Source organism: Manihot esculenta, chromosome 15, assembly GCF_001659605.2.
Source record: "Manihot esculenta cultivar AM560-2 chromosome 15, M.esculenta_v8, whole genome shotgun sequence".
Classification (NCBI taxonomy): domain Eukaryota; kingdom Viridiplantae; phylum Streptophyta; class Magnoliopsida; order Malpighiales; family Euphorbiaceae; genus Manihot; species Manihot esculenta.
The window spans coordinates 8,181,540-8,200,679 of NC_035175.2; the positions used below are offsets into that span (position 1 = coordinate 8,181,540).

The window sequence follows — 19,140 nt, forward strand, 5'->3', positions numbered from 1 at the left end:
ACACTAGTGAGAATTAATATACAGTGGCTAATTTGTGCAGCTGAAACGAGTGATTGAATCAGATGCAGCTATGACCGAGGACCTGGTTGCTTATAACATTATTCCACTGGATTCTCCAACTGTAACAAATGCTATTGTGGCTTTCCCTGAGGTAACTAGTTTCACTTGTTAGCTTGTGTTCATTATTGTCACTTTGTATTCTTCATCCAATAGAATTCGTGGGCAGGTGCGAGCAGCAATGACGGCTTTAAAGTATTTCCCAGACTTGCCTAAATTGCCCGTTGATTTTCCTGTTCCTTCTACAAGGGATGCTGACATGCTTGATTTTCTGCAGTTTGTTTTTGGGTTTCAGGTTTGTTTTTTTTTTTTTGTTTTCCTTTTATTTTTTATTTTAAAAATTTTTAAGACAATGATTTATAGGGTTTATGATTATCTTTACTGGTTTCAAATGATTTGGAGTATAAATCAAATTGAACTCTGATGACATACATTTTCATCCTTCCATCTTATCTGTGAAACAGTGGAATAGATAAATAGGACATCTTCTTCCACTGACTGAAATAAATTTAACCTGAAATTAAATGAAGGTAATGGTTCATATTGAAATGGAAAACATTTACATAACATGACATAATTGGACTTGTCTCTAGAGATTTAACTCATTTGCTTGTGTCTGCACAGAGAGAAGTAAGTGATATGTGTAATGAATTTGAAGTAGATTACAATGTTTAGATGTCTAAGAGATCATGTATCTAGTCTTCACAAGTTTGCTTTATATTAGTTCTTTTCAGAATCTGTATAGAGATGCTAGTGATGCCGGTTCCTACTTTTTATTCTACTGTCTTGTTTCCTCCACACTTATGAGTGTGAACAGCTTTAAGCACTCACATACTCCTTCCATCTTCTGATCACTCAAAGGATAATTATCCAGTAGAGAAGCAATTCCCTATAATTTTGTATAGTTGATTTGTATCTACTTGCTAGAGGATTCAGATTGTTCTCTTCATCCTAGTGTTATTTTTCAGTAAGAATTTGCTCTTATGTGGAAGAATGCTTGTGCTTTCTATTAGTTTTGTAATTTATGATTTTCTTGTTGCTTCATTTTTTCCCACTTTCCTGGATTTTTTGTAATTCGTTTTACTATTTCATCCTTTGGACTTGCAACTTCCTTGTGTGTAATTCATAAACTCTGTGGCTACCAGAAAGACAATGTCTCCAACCAGCGGGAACATATAGTTCATCTCCTTGCAAATGAGCAATCTTGCCTTCGGATACCTGATGAAACTGAACCGGTACATAATGTTTTAGTCAGAAGTTTGACTTATTTTTATTTTTTCTTTTTAAAGAATGCTTTATTGTCAAAATCCTTTGTCTACTTAACTTTTTCTACAGGAATTTGTGGCTTCACTACCTTCTGGATCTTCCTGAAACTTCTATTATATTTCATTCTCATTTATTAGTTCATGCTTGTAGTGGTTCACAGACTTTATGATTTATAACGTTATTATAATTAATGCTATTGTTAAAGGTAACAGTCTCAAACAAAGTTGAAGTGAAAAAGGATTCATATAGCCGAACCCAACCAGTCTTACGGCTTGGTTGTTGTTGGTATTGTTAAAGTTACATCTATGGTTCACACATTTCATGCTCTGTTATATTGTTTTTACTGCATACTTAATTTACCTGTGTTTATTTGTCCATCTTTTTTGTGTTGTATTTGTGCTTCTACAATGCCTTCTGTTGGCACTGCTTGAACTGCAATCAGCAGCATGAATGATTAATTATTTTTCAACCTTTTTATAATCTGCCCTTGAGGGAAGGCTAAAACTTTGCTTCTTGCAGTTGCTGGGGCGTGGTGCCACTTATGTTATGTCTAAATGTGCTCTTGCATGATTAAGTTTCTGTTTAGTTCAGTTTTGTTCTCAACAGAGGGAAGATGAAATTTCAAAAACATACATCACAGATCTATTCATGGTCAAAAGGACTGTACCTTCCTGATTTATGTTATTTTGCTGTCTCCGTAGTTGGTCGATGATGTGATATCTATTATTTCTCCCATGCTTTGATTTGAGGAGCTATTTTCTTGGGCTACTTGTTGTAGGACCATAATTTATCTTAGACTACATTAATTTCAGTTAATCTGATAAACCATTTGTGGCACTCGGAGAAAGAAATTAAACTGAAATTTATTGACTGTAATAAATATATTCTCCAAGTTTCTTATTCGTAGAACTCACAGGGTAATAATGAGAGTTCCTTCCTTTCATGACTATACTTGGTTCATGTTTAGACTTAAATTATTACAATTTGCTAAATACATCAAATCCTTAATGTCCACAATTGTCCAATATGCTTAGTTGGTTTTCTGATGTCTTCTAATTTATGTAAAGGCTTTGAAGTCTGAATAGCATATTTCTTTCATTTATTTATTTATTTCATTTAAATATCATCTCAATATTTGCTACTTCCCTTGATTTGCTGCAGATATTGGATGAGGCTGCTGTACACAGGGTATTCATGAAGTCGCTAGAAAATTACATTAAATGGTGCAGCTATTTAAACATTCAGCCTGTTTGGAGCAAGTATGGGCTTTTAAACTAGATTTCATTCTGTCACTGGTGAAGATAATAATTTCTTACTTCATAACTGAAGATGATTGAGAACTACTATTTCCAAATGGTGTACTGCAGCTTGGAGTCTGTTTGCAAGGAAAAGAAATTACTCTTCCTTTCGCTGTACTTTCTGATATGGGGGGAAGCTGCAAATGTTAGATTCATTCCTGAATGCTTGTGCTATATATTTCATCATGTAAGTCATTCCTTGAGCTAATGATTGTTGGTTTTCTTTGGACATGTCTGTTGTCTATAACTAATTTTTCACTGCTTGTGAACTATTTTGTGCTGTGCAATTTTCTTTTATTTTTTTCTCCAGTTCCTTTGAAGTTTCCAACATTGGGACATGCTTTTTTTTTCAAATTCTATTTTTTAATGGATCTACCTCTATTATTCTTATGTCTCAAGTGCTGAAAGTCATCACAGAATTTTTTAAAAAAATGATATCTCAATTTTTGTACCGAATGTAATGTTTGAACTTTAAATTTGATATGCAGATGGTGAGGGAAATGGACGAGATTTTGAGACAGCAAATTGCACAGCCTGCAAACAGTTGCAATTCTGAGAATGGTGTATCTTTCCTTGATAAAGTTATTACTCCGCTATATGAAGTTATTGCAGCAGTAAGTGTCATATTTAACCCTGACAATAATGTTTTCAAAAATTGTATGTTAGGGAAGTCTTTGATCTTATTAAAAATGCATTCTTTGATTAACGCAAAAAACAAAAAAATCCATAGCGACTTATTCCACGCAAGGTTAATGGTATGCTCATTAGGACACTCCATTTTCGTTATATAATAGTGGCTTGTGATCTTCTAAAATCAAGCTTAGTTATTGATTTCTTCAATGTAAGGGGCAGCTCTATGTCCAGCAGACAGACCCTTCTAGAAGGGCTGAATCTTGGCGCTCACAAACCTGTAGTCTGTTGTAAAGAAAACAAATCAAATCGAGAGGCAAAACTCATCAAACTAAGAGAAGAAAATGGGAGACAGAAGATGGGAGGAATTTAAGAAATAAGTCGCTTGTGGCATTTTTCTTTTGGGAGTAAGTTTGTGTGGAATGTGCATGCAGCAGCAGCAGCTGGGAAAAAAAGAGTTAGGTAGGCAATCATGAAATAGGAAAATGAAAAAGGGAGTGAAAATTGAGAATGGAAAATCAAGGATGCTAGCTGGATTTGATTTCTTGAAGGGAAGCTAAAGATATCATCCCCTGAGCAGCAAGTACAGCTGCCATTGCACAAGGGAGAGAAAGTTCTGTATGAAAGAGGGAGGCTGGAACGAAAAGAAAAGAAAGAGGAGAGAGGTTTGATTGCAGGGAAATGGTATTAGGTATTTTTTTTTAAATTTTGTTGGCAAAGTGATCTGTTGTCAACAGGTTGGCCTCTAAACTTGTGATATTAGGTTATAGGGCCTTTTGTGTTATCAAAAATTGAGGTTAAGTTTTTCTTTTTTTTTTGAATTCTTTTTTTCCGGTACAAATTGAAGTTGAGGGAAGTAATTGAAATATACCCCTAAGTTCGGAGATAGCGGGTGAAAGTTATTGTAGGTTGTCGAGTCATTATACTGTTGATACAAAAGTTGGTGGTTCTGTCCCACATATGCACTGGGATTTGCTTTAATATTTGACTTATCTGATATTTGTAGGAAGCAGGAAACAATGAAAACGGGCGAGCTCCTCATTCCGCTTGGAGAAATTATGATGATTTTAATGAGTACTTTTGGTAGGGTTTCTCTAACATGGTTTGCTTTCTAAAACTTCTTTTAGAATCCAGTGAATTTGGTTTTCAAAATTCATTTGTTGAGAACAAAAAGTAGTTGCTATGGTATGTATTAAATTTAGGTCAGGTCTAACTCACTAAGCTAACTCAAGTGAAGGAGCGCCTATTCCCCATGTAAGGGGCACATTACCCCTTGACACAACTGACGTTGGGATTCAACACCCCTCACGTCTAGAATTTTACTGGTGCGTGACATATTTATGGGAGGCCCAACGTCGAGTGGAGGCTCTGATACCGTGTTAAATTTGGGTCAGGCCTAACTCATCCCTTGAGTGCCTATGGGCCCCTTTCCACAACCGATGTGGGATTCAACAGTATGAATTGGCGGCATTTAATTTCAATAATAAAGAAGTTGGCCATTTTATGTGACATTGTTGATGTAAGCAGTTTTATTTCATATATACAATGGAAAAATTATGTGAATCATTGTTATTGTGTATGTTGCTATATTGGTGTAGTTTGTTTGTTTGTTTGTCTATCCTGAATCAACAGGACTATAAGTCCATGTTCAATTTTAAATAATTTATCACATTCTTTTTGTCTTCAGTTTTAGTCAAGGCTCATTTCTGGAATATTAATTGTATGCAACTTCTTTAAGCTACATTTTGTCCTTCCATTAAGTGTATTAAGGTGCCACTGACGCGCTGCTGCTTCTTCAGTACAACAGATTTTTTTTTTTAAATGAGTTTTAAACAAAAGAAGCTAAGCAGCAACCAATTGAAGGAGCAAAAGCAGAAGTGACATGCAGAGGAGTAGTAAGTAGCAGAATAGACACAGGAAGGAGGAGGAGGAGGAGGAGGAGGAGGAGAAGGAATGTGGAAAAATGTGTAGAAAGGACAGAGTATCAGGAAAAGATAAATGGGTCTAGCTCCTTTGGAATCTTTTTGACTTCTTCTCACTTTTTTCTATATTAGGTGGAGTAGATGGGTATATGGGAATGAAAGCTAACCTTGGTACTAATAGTATATAATAAATAATGTTAATTTATTTATGAATGGTGAGTGTTTTAGACAATATAAATATAAATAATTATTATTTAATTATTTGAAATTATATATATTATTTTAATACAATAATAATAAAATAACTTAAATTTAAATCATCTCTATATTTCTTTTAAAAGAACTCATATATATATATATTAATTTGTTATTTATATTAGGTTTATATTTTTAATTTTTATAAGTATATTATGCTAAGTAAAATTAAAAAAATAAAAATTATTTAAAATTATATTTTATTATTTAACAATAATAAAATAACTCTAAACTTTAAAAAACATGTATATTACATTAACAAATTTACCATATATATTATTTAGTTATTTTTATTAAATATATATTTTTAATTTTTTGTTATTATATTATTTTAAACAAATTAAAAATAAACTATGTTGCCTAAATATTGTTTAGGTACCACATAAGTTAAAAGTATTATATTTTCATGTTAAAAGTGTGCATGTAAATTTGTAATACGCTAACTCCTTCACTTCAAAGTTCTCACCTTGTATTTTGTTTCTCATCTAAGGCCACAGGATACTCTGTTGCCTTAGCGTCGCTTCTCGCCTTAATGACTATGAGTAAATTGTGAGGACATGTGTATATACTCTTGTTATATTAAACAAATGGATCTTTGTGTTGATCCCTGAATGCTTTTTCAACAATATAGAGCTTTCTTCTTATTTTTTTCGTTGGCTGACTTTTTCTCTTGTTTCAATTGTTCAGGTCACTTCATTGCTTCGAACTAAGTTGGCCATGGCGGAAGAATTCATCATTTTTCTTAAAACCAAAACCAAGGACAAAGGTTTACATATATTTCTCTCCTAATTACTTTCTTTGATTTTAGAATTCAGTGTGCTAGTGGTTTTTCTTGAAGTTACGTACATGGGCTAGGTCCTAGTGCATCATAAGCACATAATGTTTCTTATAAATTTTTCAATAAAAGATTTAGCAGTTTAGGATTTGGTATAAAGGAAAAAACAGGGTTTTTGTTTTTTTGGATTGTACTGGAGTTGCATATATTGATGTTATCTATAAACTATAATGGTAACTTTCTGATTGAGAAGTTATAGATTTTTTGGCTGAAGTAAATAGGTGATTTGTATCTTGAATACCATTTAGGCCATGCGTATTTCTTTTTGGTTATGTTCTGTTGTTGTCCTTGTGGAAGTGTTAGCTGAGATCTCAATTCAATCAAGGATTTCATTAGATATCATACTACTAGATCTTCTCTTTTTTGTTTGTTCTAGTTCCAACACCACCATGTACTGTGTTTTGATTTGGACATGATAATTTATTAGTCATTGAGAGAACCCATCTACTAAATAACTGCAACTTTTTTTTTTGCGAAATCTCTATATAGTTATTTCGTTTATGTGTTCAACAAACTTTTTTTCCCCACTTGTGTACGTTTATAATAAATAGAAAAGTTATTGCATATATATGACAGACAATTATTAGAGTTTAGTCTAATAATAGATAGTAAAACATTAAGTTAAATATTATTTATTATAGTAGTAACATCTAGTTAAAGTACAACCATGAAATAATTAAGCATAATAATAGATAGTAAAACATCAAGTTAAATATTATTAATTATAGTAGAAATGTCAAGTTAGGTACAACTATGAAATAATTAAGGCTTAATGACCAAAAAAGTAAAGCTAAAGCAGTGGTAGTATTTATATTGCTCTTGGGTGTAACTAGCTTCCTAGGAGGTAACTATGTGATCATCTATGTCTTACATGCTCAATAACAGGCAGGAAAATATTGTGGCCTGTAAAGGTTGTGGTTTTATTTTTCATCAGTTAATCAGTCTTTTTTGTTCCTTTGTTGCTTCTTGCCTTTTTTTTTTTTTTATATATGTTATGAACCATGTGCTTTCTGTTAACCTTGTAGTATCTGCTTAAAACTGCTGGAAGTCAACGTCAAGGGAAAACTTCATTTGTTGAGCACCGAACATTTCTTCATCTTTACCATAGTTTCCATCGTCTATGGATATTTCTTGTTATGATGTTTCAGGTTTGCTTCTCCAATTCAATGACTTCTAAGACTATATGCTTTTACTGTGCGCTTGAAGAGCTTTTATTATCTTGCTCGATTTGCGTCCTTCCTTTTCTTTCTTGCACTCAAGAAGCTTTTGGCTGTCTTTATCACTTGTTGACTTGCTTTTATATCTCATACGCATGAATCAGATGCATATATTCTCATCACTTCGATTCCAATCCATCTGATTCTACTTGTTAAAACTTATTCACTATTACATTTTTTGATATCAATATGTTTATAATTTTATTCATTGTTGTCTCAGCTCAACGTTCTTATAGGCTTCCAACTTGCTCTTTGTTTCCAGGGACTCACCATCTTTGCTTTCAATGGAGAGAAATTCAACTCCAAGACCCTGCATGAAGTTTTGAGTCTTGGTCCAACATTTGTGGTGATGAAGTTTTTTGAGAGTACGATCCCATATATGTATATATGTGTCCATGTGTCAATTTCATATGGCTGTGACGTGTTATGGAGGACTATTGTGAGAATGTCTGTTATTTCATGCTGCTAACTGATTTGGTTTAATTATTGAAGTTCTTAACATCTTGTTATAGGTGTACTAGATGTTATCATGCTGTATGGAGCTTATTCTACAACACGGCGTGTAGCTGTTTCTCGAATTTTTCTGCGTTTTGCTTGGTTTAGTAGTGCTTCTGTCTTCATATGCTTCCTTTACGTGTATGTGCTGTCAACTGGTCTTTATTCCCTAAAACTTATTTTATGTTTGGCATAAATGAATTATAAGTTACCTTTCTTCTGTTTTGCTAAAATACAGGAAGGCTCTTCAGGAAGAAAACAAACAAAATTCAGGATCAGTCATTTTCAGATTGTATCTAATTATTATAGGCATCTATGCTGGGATTCAATTTTTTATTAGTTTCCTCATGCGGATACCTGCTTGCCATCGCATGACTAATCAGTGTGATCAATCGCCTATAGTCCGCTTCATAAAGTGGATGCGTCAGGTTTTTATTTCCTCTTATTTTCTTTTCATCATTATGCTTGCATCCTTCAAAGTCTTATAATATCTGACCGTTTTGCTTGGGTTTATGTATATTTATGTATATATGCGTATTTTTTTTTATTCTTGGTTTGGCTATTTTGTTCTTTGAAGGAACGATACTATGTTGGGCGTGGCATGTACGAAAGGACCAGTGATTTTCTGAAGTAGTCTCTCTCTCTCTCACTTGCTATATTTTATTCCTTGTTTTTAGCTCATTGAAAGAGAATAAAGAAAGAATATGTGATAGAAGGTATTAGTTTATTCACAATCTTTGGGAGAGTAGGAATGCTAGAGTGTCCAATTTATGGTATTAAATATCATCTATACACAAGGTAGTATTTTCTTCACAATCTCTAGGAGAGTAGGAATGCCGAAGTGTTCCGATTTAGCGTATCAAATATCACCCATGTACAATGTCATTATAGGATGTTTAGTTCTATTTATGGCCTTGGTATAACTAATAGGAAGTCATACGACATTCGATAGGGTATTAAATCATCTATGTACAATGTCATTATAGGTGGTTTAATTATATTTTCTTGCCTTGGTATAACTAATATGATGTCATACCTATTTGAGTTTGGTATGGTGATTTGTTGTAGTGGTTGAAATGGCCTTGGTTTAGACAAACGAAAGAAGGAAAGGAAGAGGGAGAAAAGGTGGGGTGGAGAAGGGGGGGGCATATGTTGATTGCCTTATCTGTTGGAGACCAACTCTTTCGTTTTTTATTTTGTTCAAGCAACATGTATATCCTTACTCCTTAGGGTCCAATAAGTTTTCCTCCTTGCCTCTAAAGCCCTTGTTTCTATTGGGTTTTCTCATAAGCTTTTATTAGTTCTTTTTGGCTAAACAGCTCATTGAAGGGGAAAAGAGGTAGCTAGCCATTTATTTAAAAGCATGGTTTTTGAATTTTAAAAATGAATCTCCATTTTTAAATATATAGTTATGCTAGATGATCAATTTTCATCATCATTATCATCATTATTATTATAATACCAAAAAAGATATTGCCATTCAAGATTTTATCTATGATGATTTAGTATGCAATTTAGGTGGGAATTACAAGATCTTCTCATCAATAGTTAGTTTAGAAGTTCAAAGTAGTTGTAACTTCTAATATGTGTATTTAATTAAATATTTGTTAAACTATGAATATCAGTGATGTGCTGTACTGATTTCTTGAAAATGTTCATTGTATTGGTGGATAGTAGGAGTAGTTTTCGGTTTAAACAGAATCAAAACCAACCAATCCAGTTCAATCAGTTTGATTGGTGCAGTTCGGAGTTGTTTGAGGAAGTTTGGTTCTCAGTTCAATTCTTTTTGTACTGTTGTAACACGCTTTGGATGTGTATTAAAAGAACCGTGCCAATTAAGTTTTGTTGACCAATTCGGTTCAATCGGTTTGTCCGTCTCATTGATTTCATTGACCAATTCAGTTCAATTGGTTCATTTGTCTAGCACTGTGTCAAAAATTGTTATCCATGTTGTAGAATGGGAGAAAATTTTTAAAAAGTGTGAAGTTCAGGCTTTTTGAGGTTACATCTCAACAATGGGAAGTGGGATCAGATAATAGACAGGCGTTTAATGTGAAAGAATAGAACTGAAACTTTTGCCTTTCTCATGTATTTATTTTCTCTAATATCTTTCAAATTCTTAGATGCTTTCAATTATATGGAAGGATACATTTATACTACACATATTTTGCAGGTATATGTTGTTCTGGCTTGTTGTTTTGAGTGCTAAATTCGCATTTGCATACTTTCTCCTTGTGAGTGACAATGACTTAATTTCATCAGTTTGTTTTTTGTTTTTTTGTTTTTTCGGGGTCGTGTTTCTGATTCCTTAGGGATTGTTTTTTGACAGATCAAACCACTGGTAAACCCAACAAAGGATATTGTGAAGATGACAGATAACCTAGTATATTCGTGGCATGATCTTGTATCCAAAAGTAAAGTTATTTTGAATAGCTATGCATGGTGCTTATGATCTGAAAATTGAATCTTTTTTCCCCTATTATTATTATTATTATTATTTTTGTACTACATTTAATATATTATGATGGATAGAACTTGTGATGGTGGTTTCTCCCATATTGAATTTGAACAAATAGTGTCTCAACTCCCAAAGATGTTTGCTTTTTTTCACCATTTCAGTGCTGTGTAATGAAGGTTGTTATTATTGCTTGATGATACTTTTTGTGTATTGTTTTCTATGTGGAGTGCTATGTGAACAACCTTCCTAGCATTTTCATACTTTGGTAATTGCACTAAATTGTAAGTGTTCTATTGCGGTCAGTTATATCGACAGTCTCTCTCTAAAATGACATCATTGTTGTAATTGAGAGTAGGTTTGAAACAATTGCTTGGATTTTTTCCCTTCGATAATTATTTCATTTTTGTCCTCTTTAGTATTGTGTAATGTTATATTGTAATGTCTATTGTTGTGTATTTGTACTTAGTTGCTTTTGAATTCCATGATGTGTGCTTGCAGATAATCATAATGCCTTGACTATAGCAAGTTTGTGGGCTCCAGTTATCTGTGTAAGTAACATTTTCAATGTGATGCATAATCTTCTTTTTTGAAGAACCTTCCACCCACTCCACTCCACGCCCTCCCCAATTCCCAGTTTCTGTAAACATTGTATGTTATCTTGTATTTAGCCCTAATTTGCGGTGTTCAGTGATTAAACCTGATATTTGGACAATTTGTTTCCATGTCTTACAACTTCGAATTTGTTAACAAGGAAAATGGAACCATGGGGTTGTTAATGTAGGTTTAAACTGGAATGGTTGTGAATGAAACTGTTTTTTATCTGCAATTTCTTTTATGCACTTGTAAATTTACTAAATTTAGTAATAAAACAAGTAGGTCCATCTCACTGACTGAAAATGAACCATTTCATGATAAAATTCTTATGCAGTAATTCTATAAAGAACTTGTGTCCTGGAAGTCCTGCAATCAGGTTGGTTTGATTATGAAATAACTAAAAACTGAACTTCATAAATAATTAGGACCTATCCGAACTAAGCTGAATAGAAAACATACAGTTCAGTTCAGTTTAGTTCATTGATTAACCAGAGCCATTGGAAATGTTCCATTCATCCCATTACGGAAGCTATGAATCCAAGATTATAATTCAAGGTATAACTCAAGTGCAGTTATAAAACCCATATGTTTCAGATCAATTAGAAGGATTAGACTGTAGAATTCATAATTTAATCACAAAAGGATTTTTAATCATAATTCAAAACTAAGTCATAATTATCACAGATCTGAATCAAATACAATCAAAATTTTGTAATGTTATAGGTTCATATTTCCCAATGCTCATAATTCCAATCAACTTTAAGGAATCAAATTCTCATTCCATATGGAACCAAACACTTCTGAAAGGAAACTTATTCCATTTCTGAGTCTAAATATCCAATTGAGTTTGAATTGACTGGGTTCTTAGTATTATGGCTAGTAAATATTGCCAGATATAACTAACTCAAATGAATATCTGTATTATTGTGGAAGAAATTTGATATTGAATAGTAAAACTCGGAAAAGTTAAAAACCAACGGTATTATAACCTCTTAAATATTTCTTAGTATTCTCATTCCATATGGAACCAAACACTTCTGAAAGGAAACTTATTCCATTTCTGAGTCTAAATATCCAATTGAGTTTGAATTGACTGGGTTCTTAGTATTATGGCGAGTAAATATTGCCAGATGCAACTAACTCAAATGAATATCTGTATTATTGTGGAAGAAATTTGATATTGAATAGTAAAACTGGGAAAAGTTATAACCCAACGGTATTATAACCTCTTAAATATTTCCTTCCCCCTCTTCTATAATTGTAAACTTTTTCTCTTCCATATTGAAGAGTATGTTATAAACTATTAATATTTGTGGGAAGGAATTAACAATTGAGAAATTTCATGTTAAAAATAAAATGAATCATTGGGCTCTTTCAAGTATTTTTATGGATAGTTTTAGATATTGATTTCAATTCATGGATTTGAAAGCCAAACATTGTTGATTATATTATTGCCAAATGAGGGAAATATGCTAAAATGAGATCTGATATTGAGGTCAATCTCTGGAAGTTCTATGTTGCAAAAAAATGATTGTAATTGTTCTTTCCCAAACTGGTGGAAGGGAGAGCAACAAGTCATCAACAGCAAAAAATGCGTGTAAGTTATAATGAAGTAATAGTCATGGCATGCATGTAGACTGAACTTATTTCTGCATGTGGAAGGCCACAAATATTGGGAAAGGTGATCAGGGGATTGCAAATGATGAGTGAATGGAGCCATCAGATTTTGATAGTGCTGTAGGGAAGGGAAAGAGGTATAAATTATAAGGAATAAGGGGTAATTTCCTCAAATTATGTATATACTGTTGTGGATACATTTCCACACAAAAACATTTACATAAACAATAAATAAATAAGAGGATAGGTTGAACACCAGTAGCTGGCTTATTGGATTTAGTGATATTTTTCATTTTGATAACTAAGTTTGAGGAATTTTATTTGTTGCTCTCCTTTGTATTCTGCAGATCTATCTTTTGGATATTCATATCTTCTACACTATTATATCTGCCATTTATGGATTCTTGCTTGGTGCAAGAGACCGCCTTGGGGAAGTAAGTTGTCTTTATGCATTTTTGTCATGCTATTGTCTTGTGGCTCAATTGTTTTTTATTGCATCTCGTCTGCCCTCCAGTTCTTGGTTTTCGCTTTTGTATAATTACATGCGTTTTATTTTGTGTTAATGGCCAATGCTTTTCCAATTCTTTTTTTCTGTCTTTTTTTCCCTTTCCTTTTTATTTGCTTAACTGCTAAGTTTCTGCATGATGTCCCACTTGTACATAATAATTCCAGATTAGATCATTGGATGCTGTTCACCAACTGTTTGAGGAGTTTCCTGGGGCTTTTATGAGTACCCTTCATGTTCCACCTGGTAACAGGTGGGGTTTTATTTGCTTTCTTTTTTCTTGCTTGCAAACCTCACTATCATGAATATTGCTCTTTCATTTTTTCTTGTTCTTCCTACATCTGAAAATAATCTGCCGTATTGTCATTGTTTTCTTTTTGTTATTTTTCGATATATTACTTGGATTTGACAACAATTTCCTCTTTGCAGGACATCTGGAAGCTCTTCTAATGAGGTGAGTTGATCTAAGCTTACATATGTTTGAACAGTCTTCTGTAAGTTCTGTTAGTGATAGTGCATTTAGGTTCCTGCAATGCTTTTTTATTTATTTATTTGTTTTGGATTGATTTCTAGAAATTCTATGGTTTGTCCTGGGTCCTTCAATTCTGTAAATATTTTGTGTCTGTATGTTGATTGTTGAAACTTGCACTTGTTTTCATGAATGTGGACATTTATTTATTATCATATCTTTTAATATATGGTATTGTTGGGTTTTGAAGCAAACTGGAATAATGGTTTTTGGTTGTTTTCTTTGGGGATTGGAGGTTGTGCAGAAGAGGAAGATTGATGCTGCTCGATTCTCTCCCTTTTGGAATGAGATCATAAAGAACCTTAGGGAAGAAGATTATATTACTTATCAGTGAGTACTGGATCTTGATGACATATATATATGTTCTGACAAGTCTAGTGCACATGCTTTGCATGCGAATTATATTATGGCTTCATAGAATGATCCTTCTCCTTTATTTGGCTTAAACTTATGCTTGTACTTCTGCAAGGCCAGCATTAGAGTCAAAATAAGTAAATTCTTCTAATTGTGTAAGGACTTTTTCTGTGCATTGGTGAACTAGGGTTCGTGTAGATCTTTATAAACTTTTCACTTCTAATTTCTCCATTTCTTTTGGTAACAACATTAATTTATCACTTGATGAACAGTTATCAAATTGGAAATAAAAATACTTTTCAATTTACATAGGAGAAGTTGTTAGCATCATGGGAATTAGAGTTTGCAGTGCCTTTGTGCCCCAATTTTATTTTCCGTCTATGGCTGTTCTACTTTATAAAACTGTAAACCTATTTCACTGCTTTAGTATACCTCTGAATAGCTATGGATGCAAATTTTTTATGCTTGAAATAGCATTTTGCCTTGGTGCTTTATTATAATTGTTAACTTAGTGAACTGCAATAACTTATAGCCTTTTATGCCCTTGGAGAATATAAACCACCTGGTATTTTAAGTCCATAACTCCATATGCTCCCCTATTTTGTCTGCAGTAGAGTTGAAAGGAACTAAGGAGATTTTTTAAGTAACAAGTATAAAGTCTCTTTTCTTAGCTGTGTTAGATTTTGTCTTAGCATGCCGTCTATATTGTTTGTAGGCTATTGTTAACTTCATTCCAATCAGGGTCTATTCTGGAGAAGGAAAATTAGTTTTTTTTTTTCACTGTATAAATAATAAACTTCAATTGTTTTGTAGTGTTAGAATAAAAAAGGAGAAAATATTGAATTTATAAAAGGAGTATAAAAAAAAAAAGCTTTTTACACCCAATTTACTTCTAAGAAACCATGCTTCATTAGAAGATAAAAAGAAGATATATTATATTTCACTTTAAAGCCCTCATGGCTGTTTCGATTAGTTACATAGACAAAATCGTCATAACCTTTTTCATCATCTAAGTCAATGGACCCATAAACTTGATATGGTAGGTATATGATATCTTTGCATTGGACATCATCTTAGTCAAAGGTTGTAGCTACAAGTGAGGATTTTCAATAGTGCAAGATAGTTATCACTTCTCTCTTGTATAGATCCTATACATTATCTTTTCTGTTACAGTGGGATTTTATGTGCATCTTGTGTGCTTGGGTTGCGTTGCCTTGACATAGAATGAAATTTGTTAGTTAAGGAAAGCTTGTGCTATTTTGTCAAATCTAAAGTTTCCTATGCACTTTTTAGCAGTTCAGTTTCTCATCTACTTTTAGCTGATGCCTGCCATTTCTGGTGTTGCAGAGAAATGGAGTTGCTTCTTATGCCAAAAAATTCTGGAAATCTAGCCTTAGTTCAGTGGCCCCTTTTTCTTCTTTCCAGCAAGGTCATCCTTAATGTTTAGCAATCTGTTTCACTTATCATCTCTGTTTCTTTTGTATTCTCTGAAAATCAGTGCCTTCAACAATATTTCATAATGTAAATATGGACTTGACTTTTTTGTTACTTATAAACATATATATTATGTAGATATTTTATGCTAAGGATATTGCTGTGGAGAGCACTCAGAACAGAGACTCACAAGATGAACTGTGGGAAAGGATTGCTCGGGATGAGTATATGAAGTATGCAGTTGAAGAATCCTATCATGCCCTTAAGTTTATCCTTACAGAAATATTGGAGGGTGAAGGAAAGATGTGGTAAGTTTTCTTTAAGTATGGAAATGTTGCAAATTATGTCGTGCTTTTGGTTTGTTGTACAAATACTGGTCATAGAATAACAAGAAAAACAATTTGCATTCTTCTTATGTCTTTACCTCAGGGTTGAAAGGGTATATGGAGACATTCAAGCAAGTATTGAAAATAAGACTATTCAAGTTGACTTTCAGCTGAACAAACTCGTGCTGGTTATTTCACGAGTAACTGCATTGATGGGAATTCTGGTGTGTCTTAGTTTTACTTTTGTTTTTATTGAAGTTTATAACAAAAAATTCCTTTTTACACCTTAAAAGGTATCTGTTCTCAGAGCGCAGGGCACATGCAATAATGTTGACAAAATTTAAAGAAAATGAAACAATTAAAAATAATTGGACTACAAAATCTACTAGTGAAGAAAAAAAATCGTAACATCCATTTGCTTTTTTTGCCTTCCTCTTTTTTGTTTTCTAAACCTTCTATTTTTTCATGGGTATTGGTTAGTTCCTTTATGTCGCCAAAGAAAACATCCTGTTCAGGTTGAAAATTGTTTATACTTTGTTTAATTGCAATTTCTAGTATAATGTAAAAGATCGTGACCCCCCTAAATTTGTATTTTGGATTTAATAATGACTTGTATTAACATTTGAATCTAATAATTCGCAAGCACAACCCCCTTATGCAAACCTGAGTGCAACAACGCTAATACGACTCTTCATGGTGCATGATGTTGAGGAAAGTTCCTAATTCATTTGTTTGGTGGTGTTGTTTTAATGGTTGTTTAGTATCTGAAATGTCTTTTGGAGTGCTAAATATATTTGTCATTCTTACCAGTCCAAATTTGTAAGTTCGTAACATCAATTAGCGTGGTGTCTGTGGTAAACCTTGATTATTGAACTGTAGCAATAGGGGTGTATGCAAATGTATATTGCTAGAACTGACTAGAAGTAAGGGGATTGTAAAATTTTTATTTCGGTTCGAATATATCACAAGTTTTTGCCCACTGTTCATACCAACCATATAATTGCCGTACTGCTGGTTTAAGCAGGATAAGTATAGCCTGGATAATTGCTTTGCAACAATTACTTAGCTGTTCTACTCCAAGTATTACTTGCTTTCAACGAAGTTAAATCTCAGAGACATATCTACATCCATAATAATTCATTCTAATCTGGTGAAACTTCCCTCCAATTCCCACCACACATACCCACCAGAATGCTTTGAGGTTTGTCATGATATATAGAATCCTTATATTAGTTCATGATGTTTATTAGGCGTAGGGTACTTAAATCCATCTGTTAGCGAGTTTTATTAGTTCAAAGGTTTTATTTTAAGTCAAATACTAAGTGTTCTGAATTTTCATGTAAAATGGCAAAGTTGTTTTAAACAATTGCAGCCTGACCTCTCTCTTTTTAACTTCATAGTCCTTCATGTCAAACCTTGTCCTATTATCCTCAACTCGATCCAATGATGGAAAACGTCCTTCAGCCCTTGCTCTCATCAACTCCATCAGTGTTGTAAAGGCGCCATTTGACGCGAGGCGCCTCTTTTTGAGGCGCTCGCCTCAGAGGGAGAGGCACCAGGAGGTAAGCGAGGCGTCACCTGGCGCCAGCGCCTCCATTTTTCTTTTCCAACAGCAAAAAGAAGAAAAAAAAAATTCAGAATCTCATTGGAAAAAAGAAGGAGAGATGAAGGTGAAGAAGAAGAGGAGGAAGGAGATGCCTCGGTGGAAGAGAAAATAGTTTAAATAATATTTAAAAGTTACCTTTTCTTCTTGGAAGAAGAAGAGACATGGAATCTTTTGACTTTTCTTCATCTTTTTTGCTTTTTCCTTCTTGTATATAATAAATTACCTTGGTATTAGAAACATGAAAATAAAATATAAATATTGAAAATATTAATAAATAGTATTTATTTATAAATAATGTTTATTTTTAGAAACTTAATATTAATTTATTTAGTTATATTTATATATTTTATTATTGTTTTATTTTTATTATATATGTTATATTATTCTTCTATATTCTATAGTATAATTACATTCTATATTAAATGATATTATTTATCATATAGATTATTTTATTATATAGTATATATAATTTAGAGATTTATGTACTATTTTATTATTATTTAATATTATTAATTTTATTATTATTTAATTATTTATATATTAGTTTTATATATATATATTTATATATATATATTAAGAATTTAGTATTAATCTCCTATATATATATATATATGTATAATTTATCATCAACTATATTTTATATATTTTAATCTAATTAAAAAAAATTAATATTTAGTTACATTAAAATATATAAACTATTGTTGTTGATAAATTATACATATATATACATGTATGTTTAACATTTATAAAAAAAATTGGCCGTCGCCCTTTTCAAAAAGGCTTCGCCTCGCCTCTCGCCTTGATAACACCGAACTCCATGCACTGTTGTGATATCTTTATTCTATGGATAAATCATTAACTCGCATGGTTGAGCTTCAATGGATCTTATTATTGTGACGACAACCCTAAGAATTGGGCACCAGGTGTTAACCTGCAAAGCATCCAGTGACTACTTCACCAGTCAGATGTGCCATTTAATTTAAAAAAATTAAAAGAACTGAAGTTCTGGCTGGTGTTAGAAAATTATAAATTCCAAGATAATCCCTGTCAAGGGGACCAGAGAATGGAAAAGGATTAAACTAAGAATATTGGAAATGTGAAGTAGGATCCAGTACTGATTGAATACCGGAGCTGTAAACATGTTCAATAAGTCTAACAGTGACTGCATGAAAATTAGGCGTGTGTGTTTATATATATATATTTATTGTATGACTGTACAACCATTATGCTCCATGACACTTAATTTTGCTTCTCTTCCATCTAGCAATAGAAAAAAATTCAAAACAATACTTGTTACGTCATGCAATTCATTTGTATTTTGCAGCTTGCTGGTGTTTCATGCTTTATTCTATGTTTATTTACTTGAAAATCCAGAAACTTCTGACAGGTGCTCTGTTCATTGTGTTTCAATTTTCTTTTTTATAGAAAGGAACTGAAACACCAGAATTGGGAAAAGGTGCGATTAAAGCTGTTCAAGATCTTTATGATGTTGTGCGATGTGATTTCTTCTCTGTCATCATGAGGTCTGCTAAGATTTGTTGTGTTTTCTTATTAGTTAGACCAACTTGTTACCACCCTTTCTGTTCAAATATTTCATGTAAAATTAATGCAGGGAGCACTATGAGACATGGAATTTACTGTTTGAAGCAAGGTCTCAAGGTCGTTTGTTTACAGACTTGAAGTGGCCTAGGGATGCTGAATTGGTTTGTTATCATTTAGTTTCCGTTTCTTTTTTTCTTTTT

At 32.7% G+C, this 19,140-nt stretch overlaps 1 protein-coding gene across 1 annotated transcript in view; it reads left to right on the forward strand.

The window, feature by feature from the left end:
- The window catches only part of LOC110602142 (callose synthase 9), a 46,355-nt gene that overhangs the window by 11,280 nt on the left and 15,935 nt on the right, over positions 1-19,140 (forward strand). Inside the window, exons 6-30 of the mRNA XM_021739573.2 lie at positions 41-151; positions 227-352; positions 1,203-1,292; positions 2,485-2,582; positions 2,691-2,808; positions 3,110-3,235; positions 4,258-4,334; positions 6,116-6,194; positions 7,289-7,411; positions 7,743-7,845; positions 7,993-8,116; positions 8,214-8,403; positions 8,553-8,605; positions 10,149-10,209; positions 10,305-10,389; positions 10,932-10,981; positions 12,992-13,078; positions 13,317-13,402; positions 13,579-13,603; positions 13,914-14,008; positions 15,380-15,461; positions 15,605-15,774; positions 15,896-16,016; positions 18,824-18,921; positions 19,011-19,101. Coding sequence (XP_021595265.1) covers positions 41-151; positions 227-352; positions 1,203-1,292; positions 2,485-2,582; positions 2,691-2,808; positions 3,110-3,235; positions 4,258-4,334; positions 6,116-6,194; positions 7,289-7,411; positions 7,743-7,845; positions 7,993-8,116; positions 8,214-8,403; positions 8,553-8,605; positions 10,149-10,209; positions 10,305-10,389; positions 10,932-10,981; positions 12,992-13,078; positions 13,317-13,402; positions 13,579-13,603; positions 13,914-14,008; positions 15,380-15,461; positions 15,605-15,774; positions 15,896-16,016; positions 18,824-18,921; positions 19,011-19,101 — 2,469 coding nt within the window. The remainder of the gene's footprint in view (positions 1-40; positions 152-226; positions 353-1,202; positions 1,293-2,484; positions 2,583-2,690; positions 2,809-3,109; positions 3,236-4,257; positions 4,335-6,115; positions 6,195-7,288; positions 7,412-7,742; positions 7,846-7,992; positions 8,117-8,213; positions 8,404-8,552; positions 8,606-10,148; positions 10,210-10,304; positions 10,390-10,931; positions 10,982-12,991; positions 13,079-13,316; positions 13,403-13,578; positions 13,604-13,913; positions 14,009-15,379; positions 15,462-15,604; positions 15,775-15,895; positions 16,017-18,823; positions 18,922-19,010; positions 19,102-19,140) is intronic.